Source organism: Sminthopsis crassicaudata, chromosome 3, assembly GCF_048593235.1.
Source record: "Sminthopsis crassicaudata isolate SCR6 chromosome 3, ASM4859323v1, whole genome shotgun sequence".
Taxonomy (NCBI): Eukaryota; Metazoa; Chordata; class Mammalia; order Dasyuromorphia; family Dasyuridae; genus Sminthopsis; species Sminthopsis crassicaudata.
Window position 1 is genome coordinate 508,159,897 of NC_133619.1, and position 15,515 is coordinate 508,175,411.

At 36.2% G+C, this 15,515-nt stretch overlaps 1 protein-coding gene across 1 annotated transcript in view; it reads left to right on the forward strand.

Annotated features, from left to right (window-relative positions):
- The first annotated feature begins 2,717 nt into the window (after positions 1 to 2,717).
- NARS2 (asparaginyl-tRNA synthetase 2, mitochondrial) overlaps positions 2,718 to 15,515 on the forward strand; it is a 171,923-nt gene continuing 159,125 nt past the window's right edge. The window contains exons 1-3 of the mRNA XM_074303965.1: positions 2,718 to 3,193; positions 5,564 to 5,673; positions 12,650 to 12,770. Coding sequence (XP_074160066.1) covers positions 3,053 to 3,193; positions 5,564 to 5,673; positions 12,650 to 12,770 — 372 coding nt within the window. The 5' untranslated portion in view covers positions 2,718 to 3,052. The remainder of the gene's footprint in view (positions 3,194 to 5,563; positions 5,674 to 12,649; positions 12,771 to 15,515) is intronic.

The window sequence follows — 15,515 nt, forward strand, 5'->3', positions numbered from 1 at the left end:
GGAGAGATGGTGGGGAAATGGGTACATTAATACACATTCTGATAAACAATTTGGAACTACTCCCCAAAGTCACTAAACTGCGTATCCTTTGTCCCAGTGAAGCCGTACTTCAAAGAATTCAAGAAAAAGGCTTATCTGCGCAAACATGTTAATAACAGCTCTTTCTGCATAGTTGAATGGATCAGGATTCATAGGAATGTGATACTTTGCTACTGTGTTTAAAGAAAGGATGAAGAGGATGATAATCTGGGAAGACTTTTATGAACTGTTGCAGTGAAGTGAAAGGAACTAAGAAAATGATTTATGCAATAGCAACATTGTAACTTGGAAAGCCTTAAAAGCTGGGTTCAGTGCAGCAGGTAGCCTGTGTTTAAGAGGACCCAGGACGGTGCACACAATGAGCCTTCTTGCTGAGAGATTCTCGCATCTAAACTTTGAGCTCTTCCTAGGTCTCACTGGACAAACTTTGCTAGAACTAATCGGAAATGAAGAAATGATTCTTTTTTAACGCTTTTTATTTTCTTTTTTTTTAAATTATTTTTTTTTACTAATTTTTATAATTATAACATTTTCTTTGACAGTACATATTCATAGGTAATTTTTTTTTTTTACAACATTATCACTTGTACTCCCTTCTGTTCCAAATTTTTCCCCTCCTTCCCTCCACCCCCTCCCCTAGATGGCAGGCATTCCCATACATATTAAATATCTTATAGTATATCCTAGGTATAATATATATGTGCAGAACTGAATTTTGTTGTTGTTGTTGTTGCAAAGGAAGGATTGTATTCGGAAGCTAAAAATAATCTGGGAAGAGAAACAAAACAAAACAGTGCTCACAGTTTACACTCATTTCCCAGTGTTCCTTTACTGGATGTAGCTGATTCTGTCCATCATTGATCAATTGGAATTGGATTAGCTCTTATCTATGTTGAAGATATCCACTTCCACCAGAATACATTCTCATACAGTGTCATTGTTGAAGTGTATAATTAATGAGGGAAAGGAAAGGGGGAACCCCATTTGTCGGCACATAGATCCCATGAGGCGCAGTGTCCCCTGTAAAATGAATTTACAGGCCTGAAAACCTAGATTGATAAATAAAAGGTTTATTGTAGAAATTTGGAAGTAAAGCTCAGTTAGAAAGACACCAGGGCCAGAGGTGGCCGCCGGGCAGGCAGGGACCCTTACATGGCTAGAAGGATACCATGTGTTAGCTGGGAGGCCTCCTGCAAAGAGGGCATTCCAGCTTGTTTCTTTTATACCCAAAAGATGATGGGCAGTACCCCTAAGTTCTCGGCTGGCTTTTCAGTTAGCCCAGATCAGGTGAGGGCTGGGAGAAGCTGAGCTGAAGGTGGGGGCTGGGCCCGGATATTCAAAGGGTGCCTTTGACCAGAATTTGTGAATCAAGGTCAGTCATGGGTTGGGCAATTAGGAATCTTAAAGGGACCCCAACCCTCATCATAATGATCTTCTGGTTCTGCTCGTTTCACTCAGCATCAGTTGATATAAGTCTCTCCAAGCCTCTCTGTATTCCTCCTGTTGGTCATTTCTTATCGAACAATAATATTATATACCATAATTTACCCCACCATTCTCCAATTGATGGACATCCATTCATTTTCCAGTTTCTAGCCACTATGAAAAGGACTGCCACAAACATTTTGGCACATACAGGTCCCTTTCCCTTCTTTAGTATTTCCTTGGGATATAAGCCCAGTAGTAGCACTGCTGGATCAAAGGGTATGCACAGTTTGATAACTTTTTGGGCATAATTCCAGATTGCTCTCCAGAATGGCTGGATTCTTTCACAACTCCACCAACAATGTATCAGTGTCCCAGTTTTCCCACATCCCCTCCAACATTCATCATTATTTGTTCCTGTCATCTTAGCCAATCTGACAGGTGTGTAATGATATTTCAGAGCTGTCTTAATTTGCATTTCTCTGATCAGTAGTGATTTGGAACACTCTTTCATATGAGTGGAAATAATTTCAATTTCATCATCTGAAAATTGTCTGTTCATATCCTTTGACCATTTATCAATTGGAGAATGGCTTGATTTCTTATAAATTAAAGTCAATTCTCTGTATATTTTGGAGATGAGGCCTTTATCAGAACCTTTAACTGTAAAAATGTTTTCCCAATTTGTTACTTCCCTTCTAATCTTGTTTGCATTAGTTTTGTGTATACAAAAGCTTTTTAATTCAGTGTAATCAAATTTTTCTATTTTGTGATCAATAATGATCTCTAGTTCTCCTTTGGACACAAACTCCTTCTTCCTCCACAATATGATTTTCAACATTCACCCTTGCAGCACTTTGTGGTCCAAAGTTTTTTCTCTCTCCCTTAGACAGCAAGTACTATCCAATATAGCTGAACGTGTGCAATTCTTCCACATTTCCACAATTATCATGCTGCACAAGAAAAATCAGATTAAAAAGGGAAAAAATGAGAAAGAAAACAAAAAGCAAGCAAACAACAATAAAAAAAAGCACAATTCTAAGAGCCGATCTTAAAGCCCTCTTAAAAGGACATCCGCTCCCCACCCCCTTTCTTTTGCTGGGTCTTTACAGGTTGTCCAATCTCTTTGCCAGATTTGCTGATTGACAAAGAGGTTCCTTCTACTCCAGCCACCCAGAAGGGATCTGGACAGGCCCCGCCCCTTTCCTCTGGCCCGCCAGTCTTTCTTCAGACACCTGACAGCGTCTGACGTCATCACCGACGCCGGCGTCCTTATTCTACGTCAAGTCCCCGGCGGCGTGCAGAGGGCGTGAGATTTGGAGCAAAAAGCTACTTTTTAAACAGACTTCCCGCAATTCTTGGCGACTTGTCAGCGGTCTCCCTTCTTCCTTTGGTCTCCGGGGTCGCCCTCCGAGTTGGGCCGGGGAGGGGCAGAGCGGCGCGCGGTGCGTGCGGGGCAGCCTGCGTGCTGGGCACCTCTGGGGTCAGGGAGCTGGGGTAGTCGGGATGAGAGTCACCCCGAGCGGCCCCCGGGTCTGAGTGCTGAGCAGTGACCAGCAGGAAGGGATCGAGGCCCGGCCTCCTCACTATGTGGGCGGCCCGAGGGCTGTCCCGGGCCCTGCGCGCCTACTGCACCGCTGCCCCCTGCCCCAAGCCCACCCAGCTCCCCAAAGTGAGCATCCGGGATGCCCTGGGGAGCCAGGAGCCGGGGGAGAACGTGAAAGTGCAGGTTGGTGGCCGTACCCGTTTTCTTTCTGCCTTGTCCGTCCGCTCCAGATGGGCGCAAACAGCGCAGACCGGGGTTCCCAGAGGGTTCTGTGTGTCCCCACGTTCTCCGCTAGTGTTCTCAAACCTGTATGTGCAGAAAATGGAGGGAAAAAGAAGTTAAACTATACACACGTAATTTGTCCTTTCAATAAAACATAACTTATGTGTATCTGTAAAGTATAAACATACGCAGGACTTAAAGCTATGTATCCTATTCCTCTATCGGCTCACATTTCTTTTTTAAAATTTAAAATAGAAAATTTAAAATTAAAATTAAAATTTTAAAATAGAAAAAGCGGGGAAAACCCTTTCTGACAGCAGAACGTGAGAGGACTCAATCTCATTTCTTTTTTTTAAATGCTAGAGTAATACTCCTTTTTATAAAATCAGTTGTCATTTCCCGATGACCGATTACCCCATTCTCCATTGTCCCTCGTAGCAAGCACAGTTGAATAGTTTGTCAATAGTTTGATCGTATCCCAAAACTTATACCTCATTTTACATCCGTATTCTATTCTCTCTCTGCCTTCCCCTTGCCCCCTCTCCTTTTCAGTGAATGTTTCCAGATTGTCAGAACCTAAGTTACAATTTAAGTTTTAAGTCGAAGTCAAATGAGGCTTTTCTATTTTTTTTCTCCCTGGAAACTAAGGTCAAGATTAAAGGAAGGGGGGAAACAGACGAACTCTTAGAAATCCCCTTACAACATTCATTTGTAACATATTTCCCTATGAGTCATGTTGGGGGGAAAAAAAGAAACAAAGGAAAAACCACAAGAAAACAACAAAAAAGGTGAAGATAGCAAGCTTCCATCCACATTCAGTCTCCGTATTTCTTTCTCTGATAGCAGATGTCATTTTCCATTCTGTCTATTGGAACTGCTCAAGAGGTCTTTTTTTATCCAGGGTCCTGGTTGTAAATATTCTTACTTCACTGGTGTTATCTTGACTTGACTTCTATGTGGAAATGTCCCTTTCCAGTAAAATTTAAGTAACTTCTTTGACAGTAGTGACTCATTTTGCTTTAGTCTTTAAATCTCCAGCAAATGTCTTGTAATTGCTCTAAAAATACTTAAATTTCAGTGATGCCCTTTATATACCTGATTTCAATTTAAAATGTTATTTTTTTTACTTATCAGATTTTGCTTTGTTTATTCCTTTTTTAAATTAATTTTATAATTATAACATTTTTGACAGTACATATGCATAGGTAATTTTTTATAACATCCCTTGCACTCCCTTCTGTTCTGAATTTTTCCCCTCCTTCCCTCCATTCCCTCCCCTAGATGGCAGGCATTCCCATACATATTAAATATCTTATAGTATATCTTAGATACAATATATATGTGCAGAACTGAATTTTGTTGTTGTTGTTGTTGTTGTTGTTGCAAAGGAAGAATTGGATTCGGAAGGTAAAAATAACCTGGGGAGAGAAACAAAAAAAAAAAAATGCTCACAGTTTACACTCATTTCCCAATGTTCCTTTTCTGGGTGTAGCTGATTCTGACCATCATTGATCAATTGGAATTGGATTAGCTTTTCTCTATGTTGAAGATTTCCACTTCCATCAGCATACATCTTCATACAGTATTATTGTTGAAGTGTATAGTGATCTTCTGGTTCTGCTCATTTCACTTAGCATCAGTTCATGTAAATCTCTCCAAGCCTCTCTGTATTCATCCTGCTGGTCATTTCTTACAGAACAGTAATATTCATAATATACCATAATTTACCCAACCATTCTCCAATTGATGGGCATCCATTCATTTTCCAGTTTCTGACACTACAAAAAGAGCTGCCACAAACATTTTGGCACACACAGGTCCCTCTCCCTTCTTTAGTATTTCCTTGGGATATAAGCCCAGTAGTAGCACTGCTGGGTCAAAGGGTATGCACATTTTGATAACTTTTGGGGCATAATTCCAGATTGCTCTCCAGAATGGCTAGATGTATTCACAACTCCACCAACAATGTATCAAGTGTCCCAGTTTTCCCACAGCCCCTCCAAAATTCATCATTATTTGTTCCTGTCATCTTAGCCAATCTGACAGGTGTATAGTGGTATCTCAGAGTTGTCTTAATTTGCATTTTTCTGATCAATAGTGATTTGGAACACTCTTTCATATGAGTGGAAATAGTTTCAATTTCATCATCTGAGAATTATCTGTTCATATCCTTTGACCATTTGTCAATTGGAGAATGGCTTGATTTCTTATAAATAAGAATCAATTCTCTGTATATTTTGGAGATGAAGCCTTTATAAAATGTTATTTTTTAAAGAGCATATAATCTTTAAATTTGAATGAATATTCAGTCATGTTTTACTCTTCCCTCAGGGATGGGTTCGTTCAGTTCGATCCCAGAAGGAAGTTTTGTTCCTCCATATAAATGATGGATCATCTTTGGAACATTTACAGATTGTAGCAGATCCAAATTTACACAGAAGGTGAGTAAGATATTTGAAGCTGAATTCTTTCTTTATTGTGCTGTGAGGTTAGGAAAAACAAGACTGGATACAGATCACATATTGCATTGGAGGCATGTGTCTGGGGCAATTTAAGGAATTGAACTGATATTGAAAAATTAATCTAGTCAAATTCATTGGCAGCCATACTAATACCAGCCCAACAGCAAATTTCATAATTTATATAAAGTACTCATTACATTTTGGATTGCTCTAAATTTATATATTATACTTTCATAATGTAGTTACTTGTAATAATAGTGGACATTTATATTATGCTTAGAATTGAAAAGTACTTTACATATATTCTTATTTGGGTCTTGGACTACTTTGTGAGGTCCATAACAGATGATATTAGCATCATATTTCAGATGAAGAAATTAATACTTAGGTGAATCACATAGGTAACATAGCTAAGAGGTGGGATTTAAAACTCATTGTCTCCCAACTCCAAATCCTATAAACTCCAAAATCTCTATTAGATTAAGTTCTGTTAAGAGTCTTACAAGGTGGGGGCAGCTAGGTGGCGCAGTGGATAGAGCACCAGCCCTGAATTCAGGAGGACCCGAGTTCAAATCTGGTCTCAGACACTTAACACTTCCTGGCTGTGTGACCCTGGGCAAGTCACTTAACCCCAGCTTAAGGGAAAAAAAAAAAAAAAAAAAAAGAATTCTTACAAGGTGCTAAGTCACTGGAATGGATAAGAGACAATAATTATCTAATTTAGCATGGTTGATCTGATCCTACAAGGAGATGTTATAGGCCAGAACTTCCTGCTTGACTATCTGTAATATGCTAAAACCTCTCTGTAATAATATTGTCAATTAGAATTTTTTATTTAAGAATAGTTTTTTTTTTTTAGTGTACTTACAGTACTGTCAAAATATAGTCAGTGAAGTTTGTAAAAGATCAGTGTTATCTTCATGTGTGGGGTGAATGCTAGACTAGACCCCTTTCCCAAATTAACTAATCAGAGACATTTTCAGGTACAAAAAGAAAGCATTTAGTCCCTGCAGGGAGAAGCCTGGGAGCCATCCCAGCTTTTACTATGTGCTCCTGGAACCTGGCCAGTTTCCTTCTTGTCCAGGATTTGAAAAGCAAAAGACCTGAGCCTTTTCATTGGATTGACTAAAAGGACATAACTATCCTTGGCCAATGTTATCTGTTTCCTATGGGTCATTTCTTGAGGGTCTAACCTTTAGAGACCACGTGACTCCCTGCAACCCAGGGTTCAAGACCTGAGAATAGGGATCATGTGATTTAGTCTCAATACTGAAAAAGTTTCATCCAATTAGTCCCATTCATTCAGTTTACTAGAGTCATCAATACTTAACTTTCTCTTGCTTGGAGGTTTCCAATGGAGCAGTTGGATGACAACTTCACTGAGCAGATCCTTAATGGACCAGAGGAGAGAAATATGAAGAGTATTTGTACTTTTCCTTCTTCTTAGTGGAAGTAATTAACAGTGAGCAAGTATTTAAGTCTCTTATTATTTTGTGAAGTACTAGATATTAAAAAATAAATGAAACAGCTCTTGCCCCCAAGAAGCTTATATTTTACCAAAGAAGATAAAATGTTCATATAGAGGCATACCTGGAGATGTTGTGGATTCAGTTGCATACTAGGAAAGTAAATATAGCAATAACATGAATTACATGATTTTTTTTTTTGTTTCTTAGTACATAAAGTTATGTTTACACTGTACTGTAGTCTAGATGTGCAATAGTATTATGTTTGAAAAAAATATATACACCTAAATACTTTATTGCTAAAAAATGTTTACCATCATCTTGAGCCTTCAGCAAATCTCAGTTTTTTTGCTGGTGAAGGGTCTTGCCTTGTTGTTGATGGCTATTGAATGATGAGAGTGATGGTTTATCTTTCAGCTTTTCCTTTCACTTGAACACTTAGAGACCATTGTAGAGTTATTCATTGTCCCCATTTCAATATAATTGTGTCTCAGGAATAGGGAGGCCCAAAGAGAGGGAGAGAGATAGGGGAACAGCCAGTTGGTGGAGTAGTTCGAACAGACATATAACATTTATTGATTAAATTTGCCATCTTCTGTAGGATGGTTTTTGGCATTTCAAAACAATTATAATAGTGGCATCAATGATGTCACTCATCACCATAATAGATATAATAATAATAATGAAGTTTGACATTGAGAAAATGAGAATTACCAAAATGTGATACAGAGACACAATGTGAACACATGCTGTTGGAAAAAAGATGCAGAAAGACTGGCCCAACAAAAGGATGCCACAAATTGTAGTTGCAAAAAAAAAAAAAAAAAAAAAATCTGAAGCACAGTAAAATAAAGTGCATTAAAACTAGGTATCCTTGTATAGGTATATACCAAGTAATTTGGGCAGTTTCAAAACAGAGACTTAGGCAGAAGTTGCCAATTTAAATTTTTTTTTAACAAGATGCCAGTTGGAATGGCTTTTCTGAAAAAGAATCATAGACAATCAAAAAATGCAAATAAAAACTCATCTTCTTCAGCTCTTCAAATTATTAATGAAATCCCCTAATAAACTCACAGTACTAATAGGACTTAGAACAGATCCAAAAGAAAGTTATCAGGTAAGGATACAGAAGTAAAAAATAGTATATATTTTTTTAATCTTTAAGATGCCTTATTGATATTTTTCCCCCACATTGATTAGGGTTCACAAATTGAGCTCTCCTCTCCTCTTCCTCCAAACAGAAATCCTCCCTTATAACAAATATATCTGTCTACCAAAATAAATATGTGGTCATATCTGAAAATGCATTTTTGATTCCTTTGTGCCTTCAGTCCATCATCTTTCTGCTGAGATATGGGATGTTATTTTGCTAAATTTAATATCTTTGGTGGTTCTTGGGAAATATTTATTGTGTTAAAACATAATACAATATTTTCCTAATTCTCATCCTTTTTGTCCCATATGCATTTAACACTGACTGCTCTCCTCTCTGGTCATCTTTCTTTTCTAATTTATTTTGTAACACTACTTCCTCCTGGTTCACCCCTTGTCTCATCATCCTTTTCAAAATCCTTTTCTAGATTATCTTCTGTATCAGACCCTATAATTGCATGTTCATCAAGTTTCTGTTCTAGATCTTTTTATCCCTCTCCACTCTGTTAATAATCTCATATGTTCTCATTCCATCTCTCTGCATATGAATTACTTAACTATACATGCAGCTCCAATCTCCTCAGCATTTCAATCCCATATCACCATTTCTCTATGGAATATTTCACATTAGATATTCTGAGAGACAAATCAAACTGGCCAAAATTGAACTCATCATGCTTCTCCTGCTACTTCCAGACTTCATCATTTCTGTTGAAGGTTTCACCGGTTTTCTAGTTTCCCAGGTTTGTAACCTCATTGTCTTCCTTGATTCCTCACTCTCTCTTATTCCACATATCTAATGATTTTCTAAATCTTTCCATTTCTCCTATATACATCCACATCTCTCACATGCACCCCCTTCTCTGCATTCACAGCTACCACCTTAGTTCAGGCATTCATCTTCTCTCTCCCTGATAATTACAGTTGCCTCCTGATGTCTCTGCCTCAGATTTCTCACTACTCTGGTCTTTTTTCCACACTGCTGCTAAAGTAACTGCCTTAAGCACAGATATAATCTAAAATGAATAGAAACTCCTCTGTTTTGTTACCTTTAAAGCTCTATATAACCTGGACCCAACTTACCTTTCCAGCTTCATTGGACATTACTTCCCCTCCTACTCTTAGTGAGCAAGGCAAACTGCTTTCCCTCATCTCACAAGCAACACTACCTTCTTTCTCCTTGTGCTGTCCCATGTGTCTGAAATAAATTCCCTTCTTACCTTTTTCTACCATCTTCTGCATGAAGCCTTTTCTAATTCTTCCAACCATATTCTTTGTATTTAATTATTTTGTACATTTTTGTATTTATTTATGTTATATATTTGTGTTGCATATACTTAAACATGTATTTGTTGTGCCCCTCACACTAGATTTTTTTTCCTCCCCCTGAGGCTAGGGTTAAGTGACTTGCCCAGAGTCACAGTGACAGCTAGGAAGTGTTAAGTGTCTGAGACTAGATTTGAACTCGGGTCCTCCTGAATTCAAGGCTGGTGCTCTATCCACTGAGCCACCTAGCTGCCCTGCTGTGCCCCTCATAAAAGCTCCTTGTGAGTAGGGATTGCATTCGTTGACCTTTTATCCCCAGTGTTTAGCAGTACCTGACACCTGATGAATACTTTAAAAATTCTTATTGATTGGTCCATTTCCTCTCTGATTTGGATATAAATTGTTGGGGCAGATTTAATTGTTTTGAAGATCCTGAAATGTCCCAATGTTTATTCTACCCTATTAGCTATTTTTTAAGATAGCTGTTAGAGTGCCTGAAAAACTGTGAACAGAGGTTGGCAATATTATACAGGAGACAGTATTATACAACAAAAAATTCCAAAGAAAAAGAAGAGCAAGAAAGCAAAAAAAGTTCTTTGATGAATCTTTACAAATAGCTGAGGAAAAAAGTAAGGTGAAATGTAAAAGAGAAAAGGGAAAGATAATACGCAAAAGAATGAAGAATTGCAGAGAATAGCAAGGAGAAATAAGATTTGCTTAAATGAAGAATTCAAAGAAATAGAAGAAAACAATAGAATGGAAAAGAGAACAGATCTCTTTTCTTTAAGAAAATTAGAGATATTAAGGTAACATTTAATGGACAAATGGGCACGGTTAAAGATAAAAATGGTAGGGACTTAACAGAAGCAGAGGGATGTAAGAAAAAGTGGCCAAAATGCGAGAAAGATCTTATCAACAGTAACCAAGATGATGATTGGGAGTCATTCATCCTAGAAATAAAAGCAATTTCCTTAGGAAATATTGCTTACAATGAAACTAGTGAAGGTGATAGAATTCCAGCTGAGCCATTTAAAGTCATAAAAGATGATGCTGTTAAAATGTTACACTCAATATGCCAGCCAATTTGTAAAACTCAACAAAATAATTTTACATACCAATCCTAAAGAAGAGCAATGCCAAAGAATGTTCAAATTACCAAAGAATTGTTCTTATTTTACATGACAATAAGATTCTGCAAGTTAAGCTTCAACACTTAATATAAACTAAGAATAACCAGAAGACCAGGCTGATTTTTCAAAGAAGCAAAGGAACTAGAAACCAAATTGCCAACTTTCACTGAATTATGGAGAAAGCAAGAAAGTTCCAGAAAAACATCTGTTTCATTGACTACACTAGTGTCTTTGATTGTGTGGATCCCAACAGAATGTGGCAATCGCTCAGATGGGAGTACCAGATCATTTTACTTGTCTTCTGGAGAACCTATATATGGAACCATAGAACAATTGATTTGTGTAACATTTGACAAGGAGTCTCACAAAGTTGTATATTATCTCCTTATTTAACTTATATGCAGAGTATGTCATGTGAAATGCCAGGCTGGATGAATCAAAAGCTTAATAGGAAAAGGTTGCTGGGAAAAATTTCAACTATTTCAGGTATGCAGATGGTACCACTTTGATGGCAAAAAATAAATAAGAATTAAGAAGTCTTTTGATGAAAATGAAAGAGGAGATTATAAAAGGTGGTGTGAAGCTTAACATCAAAAAAATCTAAAATCTTGGTAAATAGAGGGAGAAGAAATGGAAGCAGTATCAGGGCTTATATTCTTGGGCTCAAAGATCACTGTAGATGATAATGTAGCCATGAAATTAAAAGACATATTATGCTCTTTGGAAGGAAAGCCATGGGAAATCTGAAAGTGCATTAAAAAACAGATATCACTTTCCCAAACAAAAGTCTGTATTGTCAAAGCTGTGCTTTTTCCATTTACAATATATGGGTATAAAACTTGGACTAAAAGGAAAACTGAGCACCCACAATTGATGTTGAATTGTAGAGCTGAGAAAAAATTTTGAGAATCCCTTGTATAGCAAGGAAATCAAAACATTCTGTACTTAATAAAATTAATTCAGCTTATTCACTAGAAGGTCAAATACTGAAGCAGAAATACTTTAGCCATATAATAAGAACATGGAAGTCATTGGAAAAGACCTTAATGGTTGGGAATGTTTGAAGACAGAAGGAAAAGGAGATGGCACAGGATGAGATATATAGATAATGTTGTGGAAATAGTGAGCACAAACTTGGACAGACTTTGAGAGATAGTTAATGATAGAAGGGCCTGGCATGCTATGGTCCATAGGGTTCTGAAGAGTTGGACATGGCCAAAGAACAACAACAACAGTATTAAATATCGTTAGAAATTGATATCTATGAATTAGCTACCATTAGAAATTATAGGGGTATTGTGAATATTTGTGAAGTTAGCTTCTGTAACATCTTTGAAATACTGTTTGATACATACTCAGTTTGCGTTGGTTTCTGATTTTAATTTTAGAGTTTTACTTTATTGTCTGTACTCTTGACCTTATCTAGATGGGTGGCAGGAAGAGGAGGAAGCAGTGTAGTACAACTGATGATTTGATTATTGGAAATCTACCTTATGACCATAGGAAATCTCAATTATGATTAAAACTCAGTTTGAAAAATTGTTTAAAAGCTTCCAGCAGATATTTTTTAAATTAATTTTATAATTATAACTTTTTTTTGACAGTACATATGCATGGGTAATTTTTTACAACATTATACCTTGCACTCACTTCTGTTCCAAATTTTCCCCTCCTTCCATACATGTTAAATATGTTATAATATATCCTAGATACAATATATGTGTGCAGAACCTAATTTTTTTGTTGCACAGGAAGAATTGGATTCAGAAGGTAAAAGTAAGAAGAAAAAAAAAAGTACAAACAGATTTATACTCATTTCCTAGTGTTCCTTTTCTTCCAGCAGGTATTAAGAAAACATTAATGCTCTGATTACAAAATTTCAATGAAAACTAACGATGCATCACATATAGTAAAATGATCTTAACTTTGTTGTTGTTTTAGTAATCTGACTTTTGGGAGTTCTGTGGAAGTTCAAGGGGTACTGGTAAAAAGTCCTTACAAAAAGCAAAACGTGGAACTGAAGGCGGACAAAATTGAAGTCATTGGACATTGTGATTCTAAGGTATGCCGTTTGACTCTGGTTTATAGTATGGCCAGTTTGACAGATTGTATTTAAAATATTTGCAGCTTGCTTTCCAGTGTCCTATCTTTTAAAGCGCTCATCTATAAAACATTTGGCAACCTGAGGAATTCAAAGATAGCAGCAAAAATAATTTAGGTATTAAAATCTTAATGTGGGAAAAGTAGTTGTGTTTGCTTGTGCATTTCGTTAGCATTTGTCACTATTGAAACTGGGCACTTTGACAGATGTTCCAGCTTAACTTGAATAACAGAAACAGCCAAGACTGGACCAGTTTTTTTCAAGTTCTTGTATATGTAAATGCCCAAGGTGTAGAAGGCTTATGCAAGGAATTGATTCTTAAGTTTTTTTTCTAAAAGTGAAACCTTAGTTGAGATAGATTTCTGTAGCAGAAAATTTTGCTAAAGTGGAAATTTAGCAAATACTTATTTCTGATTTTGCTGTAGTGAAGGCTAGAACTGCTGGATGTTTGTATTTCCATGTCTGTTTTATGGAGAGAATATCATCTAATATTTTAAGGATAAAAAATAAAGGAAGGAGAAGGAAAATTTAATTATTTCAAGTTAGAGTTTAGTTGACATAAAGAAGATTCAAGTTTAAAAAAAATTTTAAAAAAAGATTCAAGTCAAAAGATATGAGGTAAGAAAATTTCTTAAGCTATTTTAGATAACATCTTTATTTTAGATCAGATTTAAACTTTGTAATTTTTTTTTTCTAATATCAGGCACATAGCTTTGTACATAAAGGCCACATCATATGGCAAGAAATTATATAAAATTAGGTATCAAGACATCTGGAAAATAGACTACCAGGAAAAAACATGTGGAACACACAGAAAATTGAATAAAGATCAGTAACTTTTTGCTCCTCTTTTGAATGATCATTCTGTTTTCATTGGATGACTTTTTTGATTCTTGCCATTTATTTTTCAGTTCTTGAATAGTCTTCTCCTTGCTAATATTGGTGTGGATACCTAATGGTTCTTTCTGTCATTTCTTTCATTAGATAAGGGCGATATTTAATTCCCGTTTTCAGTTTATGTAGTCACATTTCTAAGGGCTTAATTTGATTTTGTTTTGTGTGTATGTATGTGTGTATATTGTAAAAATATCCAAGAAAACCATACAAAAGTAATAAAAAGGAACTCATTAAAATTATCAAAACCATGAACTGTTGTTTTTTTCCAAGCCCTGGACACATGTTTACTATCATGGTTACATTAATGGTTCAAGTGCACATGTGTGTATGTCTGTGTATGTATGTGTACACACATGTATACACATACTTCCTGAAGCAAACTTAGCATACTTTCACATGGTTTGTACTAGTCAGAGCATATTGCCCATTCAAGGATTGGGTTTCATTGACTTTCCCTTCTTATTATAATTAGATTATATATTATAATTAAGTTAGAAGTGCAAATTATATATTATAATAGAAGGGCAAATCCAAAAAAACTCTGAAATTTTACTTTCACACCCAACAAACTGACAAAAGATGGGAAGTTAATGTTGGAAGGTGTGGAGGAAACAAAAGGTACATGGATGCATTGTCTGTGAGCTTTGTACACTTATTCTTTAAGTTTGGAATTAGGCAAATAAAGATTAAAATGTCCATGCTCTTTGACTCAAACATTTCAATGCTAGGCAAATTGGGGGGGGGGAGAGAACACCTCACAGACAATAGAATATTAGATGCTTATCAATTGGTCTATGGCTAAACAAATTGTGATATGTAAATGTAATGGAAGGTTACTGTGCCATAAGAAATGAGAAACATGGTGCAGAGAAGCATAGAAAGATTAACATGAACTAATGGAAAAGGAATTAAGCTGTGCAAAAAAACCCTAAATCACTACAACTTCTAAATCAAGATGGGATAAACCACAAAACAAATAAAATTCTGAAAAATTATCAAGACTCTTTAACCCCAAAGAAATGTGAGAAGATATTTTTCCCTACTCCTTTGCAGAAGTTGGGGTCCATATAAAACATCAGATTTTTTTTCAGCGTATTAATTGGTTTTACTGATTTTTTTTTTCTTTTCTTTTTAGTTAAAAAAATATACTTTGTTAAAAGATATCTGTTCTTAAAAAAGAAAATAATAATATACATAGGAAAAGTCACCAGTATGGCAGATATAGGATGGAGGGATCATCTGTAGTTGAAGAAATCAGAAAATAAATTTTATTTATTTATTTATTTACTTATTCATTTACTTATTTATTAAATGTTAATTTAATTAATAAAATTAATTAATTTATTTATTAATTAAATGTTATTTGTAACACCAAAATTTGGTGTCACCTTAGTTTTGTTTTTTTGTTTTTTGTTTTTTTTTGCTGAGGCTGAGGCTTGGGATTAAGTGACTTGCCAGGGTCACACAGCTAGGAAGTGTTAAGTGTCTGAGGCCAGATTTGAACTCAGGTCATCCTGACTTCAAGGCTGGTGCTCTGTCCACTGCACCACCTAGCTGCCCTCCTTAGTTTGTTTTGAAGGAAGGGAAGCAGTGTATGGATATTGAAAAGGAGGTGAGTATCTTTCTGGCATAAGGGATGCTATTTTTAAATATAAGGATAGAAGAGATGGCAAGATCCATTCAGGAACAAGAAGTCTAATTTAGCAGAAGCTTATAGTTCACAAAAAGGGATACTGTGAAATAGTCAGAAAGTAAAATTGGAGTCAGGCTGTGGAGCTTTGTATGTCAGGTAAGAAAATTTGTATTATA